This window comes from Scyliorhinus torazame, chromosome 6 (genome assembly GCF_047496885.1).
Source record: "Scyliorhinus torazame isolate Kashiwa2021f chromosome 6, sScyTor2.1, whole genome shotgun sequence".
In the NCBI taxonomy this organism is placed as follows: domain Eukaryota; kingdom Metazoa; phylum Chordata; class Chondrichthyes; order Carcharhiniformes; family Scyliorhinidae; genus Scyliorhinus; species Scyliorhinus torazame.
In genome coordinates, this window is record NC_092712.1 from 131,082,545 (window position 1) to 131,103,573 (window position 21,029).

The 21,029-nt window shown below is 46.8% G+C and overlaps 1 protein-coding gene across 6 annotated transcripts in view; it reads right to left on the reverse strand.

Moving 5' to 3' along the window:
- LOC140425027 (thiamine pyrophosphokinase 1-like) overlaps positions 1 to 21,029 on the reverse strand; it is a 555,937-nt gene that overhangs the window by 267,086 nt on the left and 267,822 nt on the right. For all 6 annotated transcript variants that reach the window (XM_072508810.1, XM_072508811.1, XM_072508813.1 and 3 more), the window contains one exon: positions 8,138 to 8,233. In XM_072508810.1, coding sequence (XP_072364911.1) covers positions 8,138 to 8,233 — 96 coding nt within the window. The remainder of the gene's footprint in view (positions 1 to 8,137; positions 8,234 to 21,029) is intronic.

The following is a 21,029-nucleotide window of genomic DNA, read 5'->3' on the forward strand; positions in this document are numbered from 1 at the left end:
GTAGCAATTTGATACAACTGACTCAGTTAAAAGTGACATATAGGTCAGACTATGTAAGAATAGAGGTTTTCTTTTGATAAAGAACTCCAGTGAACTAACTGGCTTACCTAATGATTGGGCAGCTTCTCGGGCACCAGTTTTACACTCTGAAATTGCCATTTTGGGATGTAAACTAATGCTCCTGGATTATTACTGATTCAGTAACATGAATACCTGCTACAGCACCCGAGTAATGCCAACAAAACAAGCTGGGGAATCATGATCATATTATTTTGGCTAACTGACCAGCTCAACATACAACACATTTTTAAAATGCTTGCACTTGTAATTATACCATTTCTGAGTGCAAGCTTTATGGGAAACTGCAATATTCTGGAAATCTTGTGGACCAATCCTGGGACTTTTAACTTGTCCCATTTATTTGCCAAAGTCATGGCACACTCCACGTTTCCAGGACATCATGCAAATGGGAAGAAAAGCTATGAATATCTCATTCGGTCAAAGTCAACAACTACAAACCTTCAATAAAACAAGATGTAACCAGATCACAACATACACAGTACAGAATTTTCTAAATTCAAACAAAATATTAATTCAACCATTTAAATTAATTATATAGAATCTTAGAAAATACTCCACAGCAACATTTGACCACCAAGCCTGCTTTTTCTCCACATTCGCCAGCTTGCCCAAGAGCGCTCACACCTGCTGGCTACACAGAATCGTTATGACACAGAGGTGCCTATTTGGCACATAGGGGCATGCCAGTTCTTAACAAGACCAATGCAGCTAATCCCACTCCTCTATAGTCCTGCAAATATTTTCAGTCAAATTCCCTTTCAAAAGACAGATTTAAATCTGCATCCACTGCACTGTCAGGCAGTGCATTCTAAATCCTAACCACCCACTGCGTAAAAAGGTTTTACCTCATGTCACCTTTGATTCTTTTCACAATCACTTTCTATTTGTGTTTAGGTGCTAATTGCCCCTTCTGCCACAGAAACAGTTTCCCTCCATCCACTCTGTTTAGATCTCTCATTATTTTGAATATATCGATCAATCATCCTTCTCTTCTCTATGGAGAATAATCTCAGCTTCTTTAATCTAACCATGCAACAAAAGTCCCTCATCCATGGAAATATTCTGCACCTCTCTAAAGTCTTCACACCCTTTCAAGTGTGCAGTGCTCAGAATTGAACATAATACTCCAGTTGAGGCCAATCCAGCTTTTCTTGAATAAAAGTTGAACATAATGTCCTTGCTTTTCTGTTTATGCCTCTATTTATAAGATCTCACTTGTTTTCAACCTGCCCTTCCAACTTCAACAATTTGTTATTTTCAATTTAGCATTGAACACTTGTCAACTCCCCATTGTTAGTCCAACCAAAATGTATCATTTCACACTTCTCTGCAGTAAGTTGCTTTTGCCAGAAGTCAAGCCATCCCAACAGTCTGATTGTTTTTTCTTAATGATTATGTACTATGTGCCTTCATAGTAAGAGGATTTGAGAATAGGAATGTTTTACTGCAATTGTATAGGGCATTGGTAAGACCACACCTGGAATATTGTGTGCAGTTTTGGTGTCTTTATCTGAGGAAGGATGTTCTTGCTATGGACGGAGTGCAGCGAAGGTTTACTAAACTGATTCCTGGGATGGCGGGACCGATTTTTGAGGCGAAACTAAGTCCGTTAGGATTATATTCATTGGAATTTAGAAGAGCGAGAGGTAATTGTTGTGTTGGGTGTTCTGATGCACAAATGATCCAACACGGCTGTAGATGCTACAACTCTGTTTTATTGTCTAACCAACGGTAACAACTAGCTACTGGTTTGGGAACGTGCTTCACCAGCTAACCCGTGGACCCAGCCCTATCACTATCTTAGTGAGGCACTCAGCACATGGTCTATGTCTGAGTGGCGCGCTGTGAGCTCTGTGCTCTGAGCTATCTCCTGGTAGAATGAGCGGGAACTGTGGTGTTTCCTGTTTTATAATGCGTGTGCTCTCACTGGTGATTGGCTGCGATGTTATGTGTGTGCTGTTTGGTCCAACTGCCTGTCCATCAGTGTGTGTGTGATTGCACCATGATATGCTGATGTGGATATCATGACATCCCCCCCTTTCACAAAGGATATATGCCTACATGATAATAAATAGAAATGTGTACTGAGTGCATCTGATTATGTGTGTGCAATATTTACAACATGTACATGAGGCTAAACTATATACAGAGGAAGGTGTCAGGTGCAACAGAACAACGAGGTTGTACCAATAACAACAAATGCAATCAACAAACGACGAGCGAACTTCTGGAACAATGAATGACAAGAAAAAAAACTCGTTAACAGTATTGTAAAACAATTCAGTGAGTCCAATGTGCTAACAGGCTCATAAGTCAAGTCTCTCAGGTGGGCGACGAATTCGGGTTGACCGCCTCAAGGGTGGGTCAGGATCCACCGGCTGAGGAATGGGCCTGGCCACGGGCGAGAGAGGAAGAGGCAGAGTGGCAGGAAGCTCAACAAAGTCGACATCAGGGACAACAGGAGGGCGTGGCACTGGTGCATGATCACGTAGCAAGCGTGGAACCAGACGAAGGACCCGCCGATTACAGCGGCGAATGGAGCCATCAGGCATACGAACCAGGAATGAGCGGGGAGCCACATGGCGGAGAACCTTGGCGGTTGCCGACCAGCCACGCTCCGGTCGGTGTATGCGGACGTTGTCTCCAGGCGCCAGGGAAGGAAGATCAGTCGCCGGAGCGTCATGTGCCACCTTCTGCTGAGCATGCTGTTGTTGCATCATTCGCAATACTGGAGCATGGTCGAGGTCAGGAACATGAATGGACGGCACAGTGGTCCTGAGGGTGCGACCCATCAACAGCTGGGCTGGCGAGAGGCCCGTGGACAGTGGGGCCGAGCGATAGGCCAGCAGGGCTAAACAGAAGTCAGATCCGGCATCAGCAGCCTTGCAGTGGTGCCGCTTCACAATGTGGACGCCCTTTTCCGCCTTGCCATTCGACTGAGGGTGCAAAGGACTGGACGTCACGTGTGTGAAGTTGTATGAAGTGGCAAAGGAAGACCATTCTTGACTCGCAAAGCAAGGTCCGTTGTCAGACATGGCCGTGAGCGGAATTCCATGGCGAGCAAAGGTTTCTTTGCATGCCCGGACAGCTGATGTCGTCGTGTCGTGCAGGCGTATGACCTGTGGATAACTTGAGAAGTAGTCAATAAGAATAATGTAGTCCCTGCCGAGCGCATGAAAGAGGTCCACACCCACCTTCGACCAGGGGGACGTGACCAACTCATGGGGCTGAAGGGTCTCAGGGGGTTGCGCCGGCTGAAACCTCTGGCAGGTGGGGCAGTTGAGCACCATGATGGCGATGTCATCGCTGATGCCCGGCCAGTACACAGCCTCCCGGGCCCTCCGCCTGCATTTTTCAACTCCAAGATGGCCTTCGTGCAGTTGTTCGAGGACAAGTCGGTGCATGCTGTGTGGGATCACGATCCGGTCCAACTTCAAGAGGGCACCATCAATGACGGCCAAGTCGTCCCGGACGTTGTAAAATTGTGGGCACTGCCCCTTGAGACACCCTTCCGTCATGTGGCGCATCACACGTTGTAGAAGGGGGTCAGCCGCAGTATCACGGTGAATGTGGGCCAGACGTGCATCAGAAGCCGGCAGATTGGCCGATGTGAAGGCTACCTGTGCGTCGACCTGACAAACGAACACCTCCGCGTCGGGCGGTGTGTTGACCGCCCTGGACAGAGCATCTGCGATGATGAGATCCTTCCCCGGGGTGAGACAAGTTGGAAGTCGTACCTCCGGAGCTTGAGCAGAATGCGCTGGAGGCGAGGGGTCATGTCGTTGAGGTCCTTCTGAATGATGCCGACCAGGGGGCGATGGTCGGTCTCCACAGTGAACTGTGGAAGATCGTATACATAGTCATGAAACTTGTCGATGCCAGTCAACAGGCCTAGGCACTCCTTCTCAATCTACGCATAGTGCTGTTCTGTGGGGGTCATGGCCCACGATGCATGGGCGACCGGAGCCCATGATGCGGTATTGTCCCGTTGCAGGAGTACCACCTCAATGCCAGACTGGCTGGCGTCAGTTGAAATCTTTGTTTTCCGTGTGGTATCTAAAAACGCCAGTACCGGGGCGGTGGTGAGTTTAACCTTGAGCTCCTCCCATTCACTCTGGTGTGTGGGCAGCCACTGGAATTCCGTTGTCTTTTTGACCAGGTGGCGAAGAGCAGTCGTGTGCGAAGCAAGGTTAGGAATGAACTTTTCCAGGAAGTTGACCATCCCGAGAAAGCGCAGCACTGCCTTCTTGTCTGACGGCTGCTGCATGGCTGCGATGGCTGCCACTTTGTCGGCATCCGGCCGCACACCCGACCGGGAGATGTGGTCCCCCCAAAACTTTAGCTCAGTCTGGCCAAAAGAGCATTTGGCTCGGTTAAGCGCAGGCCCTGATCCTGTATCCGTGCAAAGGCAAGCTGGAGACGACTGATATGTTCCTGTGGTATGGTGGGCCAGATGATAACGTCGGGGCAGCACGGTAGCATTGTGGATAGCACAATTGCTTCACAGCTCCAGGGTCCCAGGTTCGATTCTGGCTTGGGTCACTGTCTGTGCGGAGTCTGCACATCCTCCCAGTGTCTGCGTGGGTTTCCTCCGGGTGCTCCGGTTTCCTCCCACAGTCCAAAGATGTACAGGTTAGGTGGATTGGCCATGATAAATTGCCCTTAGTGTCCAAAATTGCCCTTAGTGTTGGGTGGGGTTACTGGGTTATGGGGATAGGGTGGAGGTGTTGACCTTGGGTAGGGTGCTCTTTCCAAGAGCTGGTGCAGACTCGATAGGCCGAATGGCCTCCTTCTGCACTGTAAATTCTATGATAGTCTTCTACGTAGACGCGTGCCCCTTCGATGCCCTCCATCATCTGTTCCATGATGCGATGGAACACTTCGGAGGCCGGAATGGTGCCGAATGGCATCCTATTGTAGCAGTATCTGCCAAATGGAGTGTTGAAAGTGCACAGCTTCCTGCTGGACTGATCCAATTGAATCTGCCAAAAGCCCTTTGAGGCATCAAGCTTGGTTAATATTTTTGCACGAGCCATCTCGCTCGTGATTTCTTCTCGTTTGGGTATGGGGTAGTGTTCCCTCATAATGTTGTGATTTAAATCTTTTGGTTCGATACAGATCCTGAGCTCGCCGGAGGGCTTCTTGACGCAAACCATGGACCCATGGTGTTGGCTCCATGACCCGGGAAAGCACTCCTTGGTCCTGCAGATCCTGCAGCTGCTGCTTGAGGCGGTCCTTGAGTGGTGCTGGGACCCTACGAGGTGCGTGAATGACCGGGGTGGCATCCAGTTTGAGCCGTATTTTGTACGTGTAGGGCAGTGTGCCCATGCCCTCGGAAACCTCCTGGTTGTGCGCGAGGAGTGATTGGAGCTGCTCCCTAAAGTCCGCATCTGGAAAATCGGACGTGCCTTCTGGAGACAGAGTGTGTACCCGCTGAACGAGGTGGAGGATCTTGCACGCCTGTGCGCCTAACAGAGAGTCCTTCGAGGATCCTACGATTTCAAATGTTAATGTGGCTTTGTGTGAGTTGTGTGTAACATCGAGCTGGCAGGACCCCATGGCCGGGATGACGTTTCCATTGTAGTCAACCAGCTGACAGTGGGATGGCAGAATCGGTGGTTTATCCTTTAAGGTCTGGAAGGCTGACCATGCGAGGAGATTGGCGGAGGCACCAGTGTCCAGGTGAAATGTGATCTGGGATCGGTTGACCGTGAGGGTGGCACACCACTCATCGCCCGGATCAATGCTGTGCACTGGCAGCGGCTGGTGGTTCCGACTTGGGGACATCCGGTTCTTGTGGATTACTGCAACGCGGAAGGGCTCCCTGTCTTCGGTATCGCTGGTCTGCATACTATCTGGATATGACTCAGTGTAGGGGGGCTGAATCGCCCACACGTCCCTGCGAGGCTGGCGGAATTGTTGGGAGTTGGCAGGTTGAGCTGCTCGACAGCAGGCAGCATAGTGGCCCATCCTGCCACATCGGAGGCATTGTCGCCCTTTGCCCGGACATTGCCGCTTTAAGTGGGCGGAGCCATAGTTGCCGCACGTCGTGACGTCACGGCGTTCGTTGCGCCACCGCGCATGTGCGGTGCGGTCCTGCGTAGAGCGTGGCTGCGCATCACGTTCCTCTGCGTCAACGTCCCCTCTTTTGGTGCGTACAAGCGCGGGAGACCTCGGAAAGCGCGCGAAATGGCCGCCCTCGTCCGGGCCGCTGGCCGGGAGGAACTCAATCGACTGGACCCGCTCCGCCTCGTGGGACACATGCCGTGCCGTTTCGGCCGCATGGATTTGGAAGTACCGGCTGGTCGCGTTCTCATGGAGGACGCAGGTCTCGATGGCAATTGCTAGGGTGAGGCGCTTTATTTTAAGGTGCTGTTGGCGTAGGATGTCCGAGATGACCCCAAAAACTATCTGATCCCGTATCATGGAGTCGGAGGTGGCCCCATAGCCGCAGGACTGCGCGAGGATACAGAGGTGTGTTAGGTAAGATTGGAAAGGCTCATCCTTACCCTGCAGGCGCTGCTGGAATAGGTACCTCTCGAAGCTCTCATTGACTTCCACGCTGAAGTGTTCATCGAACTTCAGAAGCAGCGTCTTATATTTTGTTTTGTCCTCGCCCTCCGCGAATGCCAGGGAGTTATAGATGTGGATGGCGTGTTGCCCCGCCGTGGAGTGGAGTGGTGTCCGATGCATTCTCCCTGTCTGTGTCTTCGAGGAATTTAAGCTCTTTAGACAGCTTCCAGTTCACGCCGAGATTACCAGCAATTCGGAGCGGCTGCGGCGGGCTGATGTTTTCCATGGAGCAGGATGGTGGATTTCTGAAAGGGTGCAGGTAAGTCTCACAGTCGCTGGTTTGCGTCCGCTACTGGTATCATGTTGTGTTGGATGTTCTGATGCACAAATGATCCAACACGGCTATAGATGGTACAACTCTGTTTTATTGCCTAACCAACGGTAACAACTAACTACTGGCTTGGGAAAGTGCTTCACCAGCTAACTCGTGGACCCAGCCCTATCACTATCTTAGTGAGGCACTCAGCACATGGTCTATGTCTGAGTGGCGCGCTGTGAGCTCTGTGCTCTGAGCTATCTCCTGGTAGAACGAGCGGGAACTGTGGTGTTCCCGGTTTTATAGTGTAGTGCGTGTGCTCTCACTGGTGATTGGCTGCGATGTTATGTGTGTGCTGTTTGGTCCAACTGCCTGTCCATCAGTGTGTGTGATTGCACCATGATATGCTGATGTGGATATCATGACAGTGATCTCATAGAAACTTCCAAAATTTAACAGGATTAAATAAGGTAGATTGAGAAAGAATGTTCCTGATGGTAGTGGAGTCCAGAACTAGAGGTCATAGGGTAAACCTTTTAGGACTGAGGAGAGGAGAAATTTTTTCACCAAGAGAGTGGTGAATCTGTGGAATTCAATACCACAAAAAGTAGTTGAGGCGAAAATGTTGTGTAATTTCAAGAAGGAATTGAATATAGCTCTTGGGGCTAAGACTGGATCAGGGTATTGAACCTGGTGATCGGCCATGACCATAATAAATGGCGAAGCAGGCTCGAAGAGCCGAATGCCCTCCTTCTGCTTTTATTTTCAATGGATGTTTCTATGCACTTTGTATGCCCTTGTTATCACATCTCTGGCTAAGTTATCACTATTTACCACATCACACTTATCTTAATCCTGAGGTTTTCAGTCATGTTTCCATTCAGCCCTCGTGAAGAAAGTCCTACTCTCTCTTCATAACTGCAATCTCTCATAGCTAATAACACCTACATTGCACCTTTGCTGCTACCTTTACACCTGTCCTAAAATAGAGCGGGAAAAACTGCCACTCGCTGTGACAAATTGGGACACTTGATCGTTGATCACTCTAAAAGGGGAGAATTTGCTCACTCAGTTGGAGTAAATTCTAATGACACAGTTTAGATGCAGGTTAGAATATTTTACATAAGTGAAAATTTCAATTTTACTTTTTAAAAACAAAATGTTGAAAACCAATCTGGCCCAGAGTTATTTGAAGCAACTCTAAAGCATTGCATGTCTGTGTAATACCTCTAGCCCTTGCTCCTTTACTTTCTGAAGTAGTATCAGCAAGCACTTTGTGAAGTCGGTGAAGTCCTGATCCGGTGTATCAATGATTTCACACTTCTAGAAAAATAAATGGAGAGATTATTGAAGACAAAGAAATAAACTAAAATCCTATATATTTTGCCACCACAATCAAATACAATAACATGCTCCCTTCCATGGGGTAGTAACCTTAATAAATTTAACTAGTAAATTATCTTTCCGGTATGTCAGGAGATGAACTGGACAAAGCACAGATGTTTTCTCATAATGAAAAATTGCATTTAGAGTATCCCATGGGCAGGTTTTATCACTTGCTTGTGACTTGTTATCTCGGAGAATTGGCAGAAGCCTGACAAGTGATCTTTATCATTTGCAGTAAATTCTAATCCACAGCCGGCCCCAGAGAGATGAGGGGTTGGTAGGTGTGTGGGTCATGAGAATTGCATTCTACACTTCATCTCTCCAAATCTAAATTACAACATAATAAAACGACAAAAAGGGCCTTGATTTGAACTCCGAGCCAATTTTGCGAGGATAGACAGTGATGTTAGAAACTCACCCACTGCTGGGTGAAGCCTAACCATGTTTTTTTTAAACTCCCATGCCTTACGTAAATCCTGTTGGCTAATTTCCCATCAGTTTTGAGTGTTTAAGGCCGAAAACCCTGCAGGCCACCCAATAAGAGCAGGGAAATAATGGCATCAGTTGTTGAGGCCTTCCGTGTGTGTCTTACTGTTAGGCAAGGAGGGGTGAAGGGGTCATTGATGATGAGGGAGGTCTAAGTCTTTCTTGTGAGCCCCAGAAGAGTAATTGTTCTTTGTTTAGCCCAAAAGGAAAGCTTTTATTTAAAAATTAGCAAAAAGATTAGCTTTCTGGGATTTGTCTGTTTTCCCACTATATTGACTCCCAGTTGAAAAAAGACTTAAAAGATTACAACACAGAACAACCTATTAATTGTAAGAAAGAGGTCTGTGAAATACTTATAACAATGTACCAATGACATGATAAACAAAGGGATGAGGACCTGCAAGGTGAATATAGGAAGTTAGGAGGTAAATTAAAATGCAGGTCCTCAAATTCAGTAATCTCAGGATTACTCCCAGTGCCATGCGCTACAGAGAGCAGGAATAGGAGGATAGATCAGATTAACGTGTTGCTGCAGAAATGGAAAACCAGGAAGGGATTTAGGTTTTGAGGCATTGGGACCAGTTGTGGGGAAGGAGGGACCTGTACAAGTCGGTTGGGTTGACACCAGGTAGAGGTGGGGCCAATATCCTCGCGGGGGCATTTGCTAGTTCTGTTGGGGAGACTTTAAACTAGTCCAGCAGTCAGATGGGAACCCACATGTAGGTTTAGATGGCTGAGATTCATATTGGAAACAGGAGGTAGAACATTATTTAGTGATGTAGTCAGCGACTCGGAAAGACAAAAGAAACAAGAGTTAAAAAGCGTCCAAAGGAAATTGACAGGGTTGAACTGTTTGTACTTCAATGTAAGAAGTATCACAAACAAGGCAGCTAAACTAAGGGCACATAATGATACATGGCAGCAGAATGTCTTTGCTATAATGAAAACTTGGATAAAGGAGGGCCAAAATTGGAGCTCAATATCCCTGCATATAAACTTTTCAGGCAGGATAGAGTGAGTGGTTCACAAAAAAGAAGTGGGGGTGTGGTAGCATTATTAGTTAAAGAATCAATTACAGTTGTGAGAGGGAAGGAGCGACTAAACGGGTTAAGCTTGGGAATAAAAAAGAGGTAGTCGCACTACCAGGAGTATACCCAGGACCCCCAAATAGTGAACGGGAGATTGAAGAAGATACATGTAGACATATTTCTGCCTGTAGGAATAGGAGGGACATAAGAATAGTAGGAGATCTTCATTACCCCAATGTCAAATGGTTTTCAAACAATATAAGGGGTGTGATTTTCCGCCCCCCCCCCCCTCCCGCCGGATTTGGCGGGGGCGGGAATCGCACCACGCCGGTTGGCGGCTGCTCGCAGCGCCCCCCCCCCCCCCCCCCGGCGATTCTCCGGCCCGCGATGGGCCGAGTGGCCACCTGTTTTCGTCCGGTCCCGCCGGTGTAAATTAGAGTAGGTACTTACCGGCGGGACCTGGCAGCTTCCTGGGTCCTCGGGGGGGGGGGGGGAGGAGATCTGGCCCCGGGAGGTGCCCCCACGGTGGCCTGGCCCGCGATCGGGGCCCACCGATCCGCAGGCAGGCCTGTGCCGTGGGGGCACTCTACACCTCCGCGTCGGCTGCTGTGGTCCTCCACGATGGCCGGCGCGGAGATGATCCCCCTCCTGCGCATGCGCTGGGATGATGCCAGCACACGCTGGCGCTCCCGCGCATGCACCAATTCGTGACGGCCGGCAGAGGCCCTTTGGCGCTGGTTGGTGTGGTGCCAAGCGCCTTCCGCGCCGGCTGGCGGGGCGCAAACCACTCCGGCACCGGCCTGGCCCCTGAAGGTGAGGAGGATTCCGCACCTTCGGGGCGGCCCGATGCCGGAGTGGTTCACGCCACTCCTTTGCGCTGGAGTTGCCGGCCCCGCTGGTTCGCGGAGAATCCCGCCCAGGGACTTGGAGAGTGAAAAATTCATGTACTGTGTCCAGGAAATTATTTTTTCCCAATACGTGACAAGCCCAACAAGAGGAGGCACAATTCTGGATTTTGTCTTCGGAAGGACTACAATTCAGCTAAATTTGGTATTATTATGGAAAAGGGGTAAAAGTTTTAAACTGGGGTTGGGGGGGGGGGGCACATTTAACAAAACTGAGAAATGATTCGACGGAGGTAGACTGGACAAGACTGCTGAAAGATAAATCAGGTAAACCAGTGGGATGCGCTAATAAGTGAGATCCTTAGGGTAGAAAGCAGACATGCCCCCTCCCAAAATAAGAATGGTATTGCCTGATAGGAATAAGAGGAGGCCATTTAGTCCTTCAAGCCTGTCCCACCATTCAATGAGGTCGTAGCTGATCTGTGACCTAACTCGCTATATCTGCCTTTGGTCCATATCCCTTAATAACTTTGCTTCACAAAAATCTATCTATCTCAGATTTAAAATTAACAACTGATCTAACTTCAACTGCTGTTTGTGGGAGAGAGTTTCAAACCTCTACCACCTTTTGAGTGAAGACATTCTTCCTAACATCTCTCCTGAATGCCCTAACTATTCCCCTTAGTTTTAGAATCTCCAACCAGCGGAAATAGTTGTCTTCATCTACCCTGTCTTTCCCTGTTAATATCCTGAATACTTTGATCAGATCACCCCTTAACCTGTTAAATTCGAGTGAAAACAGAGTCATATCGTGTTAGAGCCTCAAGTGGTAGGTCAGACATGGGCTCTGCCCTACAATGATGAAACATGAGCTACTGATCTCAATCATGTCAGCAAAGAAAGGCAACAAGCAAAAGCAGGCAATTCTCACAGGGAAGTATGGAAACAGTTGAAAGGTCATCAAAGAAAACTCACATACAACTCCTAATAATTGGTTTCAGAGCAATTCAGATTCAGAGTAAACCATTTCGGACAGAGATGAGATGACATTTCTTCACCCAAAGAGTGGTCAGCCTGTGGAATTCATTACCACCAGGAAGTAGTTGATGCTAAAACCTTGAATATATTCAAGAGGCGCTAGTTGCAGCACTTGGGGCGAATGGGATCAAAGGTTATGGGGAGAAATCAGGATTAGGCTATTGAGTGGGATGATTAGCCATAATCGTGATAAATGGTGGAGCAGGCTCAAAGGGTCAAAAGGCTCCTATCTTCCAGGTATCTATGTATATTTCTTTTGTTTGCAGATAATTGGTCCCTGTGTATAAATATATTACTTTTAGCAAACATAATTGAGCCACATTATGAGCTTGACTGGTTATCCTAAATTGGTTGTTTATGTAGCTGTTAGCACACTCAGGATTGTTCAGTAAATGCTGCCTAAGCATGGCATCAGATCTAATGGTCTACATGTTGAGTTTTTGTTTTAGCAATGGTGTGTTGGTTGAGTGCCTTTGGTACTCTGCCTATTACGAAAACCAAAGGAACAGGATTTCTTTTAATGAATTTAGAGTACCCAATTATTTGTTTCCAATTAAATGGCAATTTAGTGTGTCCAATGTACCTAACCTGCACATCTTTGGGTTGTGGGGGTGAAACCCACGCAGACACGGGAGAATGTGCAAACTCCACATGGACAGTGACCCAGGGCCGGGATTCGAACTCGGGTCCTCAGTGCCGTGAGGCAGCAGTGCTAACCACTGTCCCACGTGCCGCGCCTAGGAACAGGATGTTTGATCTATCAGCCAATCACTGAGATACCTGGCATCGCACCATTATTGAAATTCATACTCTATATTGCTCAATTGTGTGGGAGGCAAACATCTTTTTGGACTGACAGCAGCATCCTGTTAGTGAAAAGTACCACTTGCGTAGCCACTGAATAGCAGCAGCCTTGGTCTACACATGGGATAAAGAGCTGAATCCCAGGAGGTGAGGGGACAGTGACTGCCTTTGACTTCAAGGCAGCATTTAACCAAGTCTGGCTTCAAGGAGTCCTGGAATAATTGAAGTAAATGTGAATAAGGGGAAAACTCTCCACTGGCTGGTACATAACAAAAGATGCTTGTGGTTATTGGAGATAAACTGTCTCGGACGCTGCAGAAGTTCCACTGAGCAGTGTTCAACAGACAATATTTTCCAGCTGCTTCAATATAAGTTATTCCCCTTCATCTTAAGGTCAGAAGTAACATTCACGCCACACAAGTGACAGGCAATGAACATTTCCAACAAGCGAGAATCTAGCCATCTCAACTTGACATTGAATCACATTACCATCGCTGAGTTCCACATTATCAACATCTTCGGGTTTATCATTGACCAGATTCTGAACTGGACCAGCCATATGAATACTGTGGCTACAAGAGCAAATCAAAGGCTTTGAATTCTGCAGTTAGCAACTCACCTCCTGAGTCCCCAAAACCTGTCCACTATGCACAAGTCACACATCAGAGTGTGATGGAATACTCTCCACTTGCCTGGATGGGCTCAGTTCTAACAAACACTCAAGAAGCTCGACACCATGCAGGACAAAGCAGCCCACCTGATTGGCACCCCTTCCATCATCCACAAGATGCTCTGCGGCAACTCGCCAAAGTTCTTCTAACATCTGGAAGGACAAGGTCAGCAGACGCATGGGAATGCCACTGCCTGCAAGACACCTTCCAGGCCAACATCATCCTGATTTGGAACTAGAGCACTGTTCCGTCACTGTCTCTGGCTCAAACTCCAGGAAATGCCTTCCTAACATCACTGTGGGTGCATCTACACCATAAGGACTGCGGAGGTTCAAGAAGGCAGCTCACCACCAAGGGCTACTAGGGATGAGCAATAAATACTGATCTAGCTAGCAACACTTACATTGCGTGAAAGAATTAATAACAAAAAAAATGGCGATGTTGTTGTGGTAGCGCCGCCCCATCAAGGGGCGATCCCTCACGGTCCATATGAGCGGCTCAGGGCCTATCACACGGGAGCGCGAGGACCCGACCAATGGGGAAAAAGCGGGTGGCCTGGGAGCAAGGTCCTGGGCAGAGAGGACCCTGGAGCCAGAGAGTGAAGAATTGTTTAATGATTCTGTACCTGTGTACAGCTAAACTTTGCTTGTTACCAATAAACACTTGCTCAGTTGTACTGCAAGTCTCCAGAGTGTTGCCTTGAGCCACCACATGGGCGATGATTGTAAACCAGATTGATTGCAAGTCTGCAGTAGTTCAGATTTTGAAGGGGAAAGGAGAAGCCTCCAAAATGAACAAGTTGAAAAACATCAACAGCATTCAACAGTGAGTGAAAAATGTCCATGATTGAAAAGTTAGACTCATTCAACCAGGGCGTCAAAGACTGGAAGCAGTATATTGAGTGGCTCCATTACTTTTCTACAGCAAACAAAATAACAGGGAGGATAAATAGAAGGTTATTCTATTCATGGTCTGGTGGCCAACAACCTATAACCTCAAAGAATTTGAAGTCCCTGGAGGCTCCTGAAATAACATTTATTTGAGCAATTGGTGAAGCTGTTCAGGGAGCATTTCAATCCCAGATCCTCAATCATACTACAGAGGTACATGTTAAATTTGGCTGTCAGAGACACAGGAGAGACAATCTCCACCTTCATTGCCAAACTCTGTCAAATGGCCGAGCATTGTGAGTTTGGTACAGCACTCAGTGACATGCTGCACAATCGCTTAGTAAGCGGTTTAGCAACATAAGTGTGCAAAGGTAGCTTCTGGCTGAAGCAAAGATTACCCTGGACATGGCGACCGAGATTGCCCAGGCAACTGAATGTGCCAAGAGGGGCACGTCGGAGCTTCCAAGCATCCAAGAGGGTAAGGTGAACCGGCTAGGGGGCGGTATGGCTGCAAGGTACTCAGCCAGGTCAACAGGCAAAGAGGAAGATCAGCCACGGTCCCAGGAGCAGGATCTGTTTTCAGTGGCCAAGAAAGAAAATGAGTGATCAGCCCATAGTTCAAGATGACTGCAACCGACGTGGGGGAGACCACCTCCAAGAAGAGTGCAGCTGCAGAGAGTTTATTTGTTTTCAGTGTAATAGGAAGGGCCATATCGAGGCACGTTGTCGCATCCACCAGAATGCGGCAATTAAACAAAAAACAAGCCATGTCTCCAGTGAACAAGGTGGAGAGGAATTCAGATGAAGAACCTGAAATGTACAGACTAAACATGGGGAAAATGAGAAAAACAGCTTAATTGAGATAGTCCTGATAGTAAATGGAAGACCACTAATGATGGAGGCTGATACCGGGGGGGGGCAGGCCATGCAGTCACCCGAGGCCGAAATTGAACCCGGATCCCTGCAGCTGTGAGGAAGCAGTGCTAACCACTGTGCCACCCCTGATCATTGTGGAGGGACATTGGCCAAGACAGGATTGACTGTGCCAAATGTAGTTGAACTGGTTGGAAATATTCAAAATCTCGGATAGTGTTTTCCAGGAAGTCTTATGCAAATATAAAGATGTATTCCAGAATGAGTTGGGTCGAATAAAGGGAATAAAGACCAAGAATTAACATCAACCATGATTCCACATCAAGGTTTTTCAGGGCGAGACCTGTCCCAAAAATTGGAAGCCGAATCTAAACGCCTAGAAGAACTGTGAATAACAGACCCATGCAGTTTCCTGAATGATGTGGAGATCGTCCCTGTGTTATAACCAGGCCACTCACCTTGTCTTTGAGTTGGTGCAGTACTTTTGAGTCCATTTTGGTCCCGAGGTAAATGACCTTACTCCCTCAGAAAGTGCACTTCTCGCAATTCAGTTTGATTCCTACATCTCTAAATCGTCTCAACACCTCTCCTAGGCTTGCTAGGTGCTCTTCATGTTATGCTTTGGGATTCACTTTAATCCTACTTGCCAAGGGCTTTTCATGGCCCCTCCTAGCCCTCCTAATTTCCTGCTTAAGTACTTTCGTACTTTTTTTATACTCGAGGGTTTCAACTGTCCCCACCCTTCTACACCATATAAAAGCCTCCTTTTTCTTTTTGACGAGGTTCACAATATCCCTCATTATCCAAGGCTCCCTAAACCTCCCATACTTATCCTTCGTTCTCTCAGGAACGTGACTTTCCTGAATCCTAATCAACTGTCATTTGAAAGACTCCCACATATCCGATGTTGATTTATCGTCCAACAGCTGCACCCAATCAAAATTCTCCTATTCCTGTTTAATGTTATCGTAATTTGCCTTTTCCCAGTTTAGCACCACCCACATGCCTATCCAAAAGTACTCTAAAATCGTTTGGAATTGCGGTCACTACTCCCAAAACATTCCCCTACTGAAACCTCAACCACCTGTCCAGGCTCATTACCCAATACCAGGTCCAGTACTGTCTCTTCCCAAGCTGGACTATCTAGATATTGCCTCCAGAAGCCTTCCTGGATACACCTTACAAACTCTGCCCCATCCAAGATCCTAGCACTAAGTGAGTCCCAGTCAATATAGGGGAAATTAAAATCCCCTACCACAACAACCCTGTTACTTTTGCACCTATCGAAAATCTCTCTACCTATCTGCTTCGCTATCTGTCGCTGGAAGTTGGAGGGCCTGTAATAAACCCTCAACATTATTTATTGGATATAAATCCTATTTATTGACTACAGCTCAGCCTTCAACACTATTATTCCGACGAAACTCCTCAGCCCCCTATTATACTCCTTGAACACCTATGACTGTGTGGCCAAATTCCCCTCCAACTCGATTTTCATATTTGCTGATGACACCACGGTAGTGGATCGGATTTCAAACAATGATGAGACCGAGTACAGGAATGAGATAGAAAATCTGGTGAACTGGTGCGCTGACAATAATCTCTCCCTCAATGTCAACAAAATGAAGGAGATTGTCATCGACTTCAGAAAGCATAGAGGAGAATATGCCCCTGTCTACATCAATGGGAACGAAGTAGAAAGGGTCAAGAGCTTCAGGTTTCTAGGTGTCCAGATTACCTATAACCTGTGTTGGTCCCCCCATGCCGACACTATAGTTAAGAAAGCCCACCGACGACTCTCTCTACTTCCTCAGAAGACTAAGGAAATTTGGCATGTCAGCTACTCTCACCAACTTTTATAGATGCACCACAGAAAGCATTCTTTCTGGTTGTATCACAGCTTGGTATGGTTACTGCTCTGCCCAAGACCACAGGAAACTACAAAAGGTCATGAATGTAGCCCAGTCCATCACGCAAACCAGCCTCCCATCCATTGACTCTATCTATAATTCCCGCTGACTCGGAAAGGCAACCAGCATAATTAAGGACCCCACGCTCCCCAGACATACTCTCTTCCACCTTCTTCCGTCAGGAGAAGGTACAAAAGTTTGAGGTCACGTACCAACCGACTCAAGAACAGCTTCTTCCCCACTGCCATCAGACTTTTGAATGGACCTACCTCGTATTAAGTTGATCTTTTCTCTACATTCCAGTTATGACTGTAACATTACATTCTGTAGTATCTTCTTCCTTCCCTATGTACGGTATGTGTTGTCTGTATAGCATTCAAGAAACAACACTTTTCACTGTATACTAATACATGTGACAATAATAAATCAAATCAAATCATTATGATTGCCCCCTCCTGTTCCTGAGCTCTACCCAGATTATCTCATTTTATGAGCCCTCCCAGTTTGGCTACGATATTTTCCTTAACCTGTAATGCTACTCCCCCACCCCTTTTACATCCCCCTCTATCTCTCCTGGACCTCCAAATCCTCCAACGTTCAGCTGCCAATCCTGTCCTTCCTTTAACCATATTTCTGTGACAGTCGCAATATCATAGTTCCAAGTACTAATCAGTGATTTAAGTTCAGCTGCCTTACCTGCTATACTTTTGGCATTGAAACAAATACACTTCAGACTACTGTGTTTGAGCAGACAGTGGGATGTTGTTGTTGTCTCATTTTTGTTCTCTATTTCCCCTTCAGTTATTACACCTTCTAAGCTAACGCTCTGGTACCCTGCCCCCCCCGACAATTGTCCAGAAATCTGAAACCCTCCCCCCATCCCTCCTAAACTATCAGTTTAGCCAGGTATTTAGCTGCACTATCCTCCTTTTCCAGCCTCACTGGCATGTGGCACAGGGAGATATCCTGAGATTACAACCCTAGAGATCTTGCTTTTTAGCTTACTGCCTAACTCCCTGAACTCCTTCTGTAGGACTTCATCGCTCTTCCTGCCGTTGTCGTTAGTACCTATGTGTACTATGACTCTGGCTGTTCACCTTCCCCCTTTCACGTCAACAGAAGCGCCTATCTGTGCCCCTTACAATAGAGTCCCCTAAAACTATTGCTCTACTGCACTTTGCCCTCCCCTGCTGAGCAACAGAGCCAGTTGTGGTGCCACTGTTCAGGCTGCTGTTGTTTTCCCCTGATAGACTATCCCCGCAACAGTATCCAAAATGGTATACTTGTTAGAGAGGGGGATAGCTACAGGGGATTCCTGCACTGGCTGCCTGCCCTCTCTAGTGGTCACCCATCTGTCTTCCTGCACCTTGGGCATGACCATGTTTCTATAACTCCTATCAATGACACTTTCCACCACCTGCATGCTCCTAAGTGCATCCAACAGCCACTCCAACCGAACCACGCGGTCTGTGTTGAGCTGCCATTGGTTCCACTTCCTGCAGATGTAGTCGACCGGAATGCTGGAAGTGAGGTTGGAATTGTTTCCGGGGCCCTGCGACTGTGAAGCAGCAGTGCTAACCGCTGTACCAACGTGCGCCAAAATATTTGAACAGCACACAGAGTTATGGCTTCTTGAACCATACAGAAAATGATAAAAACTCACCTAGCAATTAGGAATGAAGATCTACACAGGCTAAACACATCAGGATTGGCAAAAGAGCCAAAGAATTCTCAAAAGATATGCACTACATCGGAAAACCGATTCCGAATCAGGTTAAACTTCCATATGTATTGACTAGAGTTCAAATAATTTCCGTAACCGCCTGCAGAATCCATAGACCACTTTATCAGCAGGCAGAGAAAAGGATACAGATAGAGGTAAGCACAGATTTAAAGTGATTTGCAAAAGAAACAAATGTGGTGTCAGAAAAAACTTTTTCACACGAGTGGTTCAAGTCTGGAATGCACTGTCTAGAAGTGTGGTGGAGACATGTCCAATCGGGGCATTCAAGAGGACATTAGATGTTTATTTGAATAGAAGCAATGTGCAGGGGTGCAGGGAAAAGGCAGGGAAATTGCACAAAGTCATGATGCTCATTTGGAGAGCTGGTGCAGACACAATGGGCCAAATGACCTCCTTCTGCACCACAGTAATTCTGTGAAATCTGGAGCAATCCTCGCAGACCAGCAAAGCTAGCAATTCTACAGAGGCATGTGGCACAAACGGCCATTGGGAGTCGCAGTGCATTAGAGCAAAGATTGATGCATCTACAAGTAGCTGTGCACTGATCCTAACAGACCATACAGAATGGATACCTTCAAGCAATTAGAATGGCCATCTCGTATCACTTCAAAAACATATACAGCAAGTGATTGACAAACCAAAACTTGACAATGATGTGCATCACGAGACGGTAAGCAGTGAACACGTTTCGCATTGTCAGTCTCATGAAAAACACAAACACGAGCCCTGAGAATTGTCAAAGACATGTATGGACAGACAAGCAGGCCATGGCAAAATGTTGTGCTATAAAACTTTCAGCGTCCAGGTGTTTAAGGATAGGCCCAATGCAATCTTATTCGGGAAACTGGAACAATCAATAAATGGGTTGCTAACCATGCCATCCAAATCTAAGGAACAAATGGGGAAAAAAATTATTTGATCAGCTTTTACTAAATTGTACTTCATGAAACTGGTGTTGAGTAATGTACTGGATATATTATTTAATAAAGGTTAGAATAATAACTCTGAGAATGAGTACTGAAATCCCACCATGGAAGCTTGAGAATTTAAGTGCTGTTTATTTATAAAAAGTTGGAGATGGACAATTATTAGTAAGTAATCATTAAGCAAACATAAAGAACTGTAAAAATCCAAATACTTCACTAATGCCTTTAAAGGTATCCTTACCCAGTCTGGCCCATATGTCACTACAGCCCTACACAATGGGGTCAACTCTTAAAAGATCTCAAAAGTTGTAGCAAACCATGATTCCATGGTTCAAACAGGCTTCCGACCATCTTCTCAGGACAACTAAAGAGCTAAAGAGGAACCATACACACTAGCTTTCCCATCAGAGCCCATATCCTTTTTTTTTAAGAAATGTTTTTTATTGAGTTTTTCAAACATGGTATATTTACAGGTGCACACAAAGAAGAGGGAGGGGGGGAAAAAAAAGAGAGAAGGTAATACAAACACGATAAAAACAACAGTGCTATATAATTAGCACGATCACGTAAATAAACAGTAAAAAACCAGGGTGTGGGGAGGTAAAAACTGGGAAAGTGTATATAAATCGAGGTACTGGAGTGGCAATTATATTATACCTGCATATGTGTCTTGGTTGGGGGGGGGGGAGCCCCCTTTCTTTTCTTGTTTTTTTTTTTAAACAGAGAGACCACATACAGCACCAGTAATACAACATAGATCTGGGGGGCGGCGCCTGGGATGTTGCTCGCTTCTCCTGGTCGGTTTTCGCTATTGCTGTGCATTTGGCAATGCTTCGGATGTTCGTCATTTCTCCCTCCTGTACTTTCTTACTCTCTGTTACTGCGTTTGCCATGGTTGTTGTTGTTTCCTGTGCTCTCCTCCCAGTTTGTGTTCCCTCATCTTCCCCCCCACCCTGGCTCCCCTCTATTGTTCTTTGCCCCCCGTCTTTCCTTCTCCCTCCCCCCCCCGCCACCCCACCTCCCTGTCCCCCTCCCCAGAGCCCATAAGAATCAGGATCAGTGAAGGTACTTCTTGAGATTTTCCCGAGGGCCACTTGTTGATATCTGCGCTACTTTTTGGTTTTCTAATACTCGCTTTTCATTCTCACTAATTCCTTTATTAGGTGATATTGTCATGTAGTAACACTGCTGTCTGCATTTGTTTTGAACTTTTCTTTTTAAGGTTCCCTTCTTCGGATGGATGAAATTATTTAATAAGGTGACACATCAAAGATTATTGCAAAAACTAAAAGCTCAAGGTGTACGGGGTAACATGTTGGCTTAAGACGGAAGATTGGCTAGCTAACAGGAAACAGAGAGTATAGAAAGATAGGTAGGAAAGCTGTGAAGAGGATATAAGGAGGCTACAAAGGGACATAGACAGGTTAAGGTAATGAGCAAAGATCAGGGGCGAAATTCTCCGACCCCCCGCCGGGTCGGAGAATCGCTGGGGGCTGGCGTGAATCCCGCCCCCGCCGG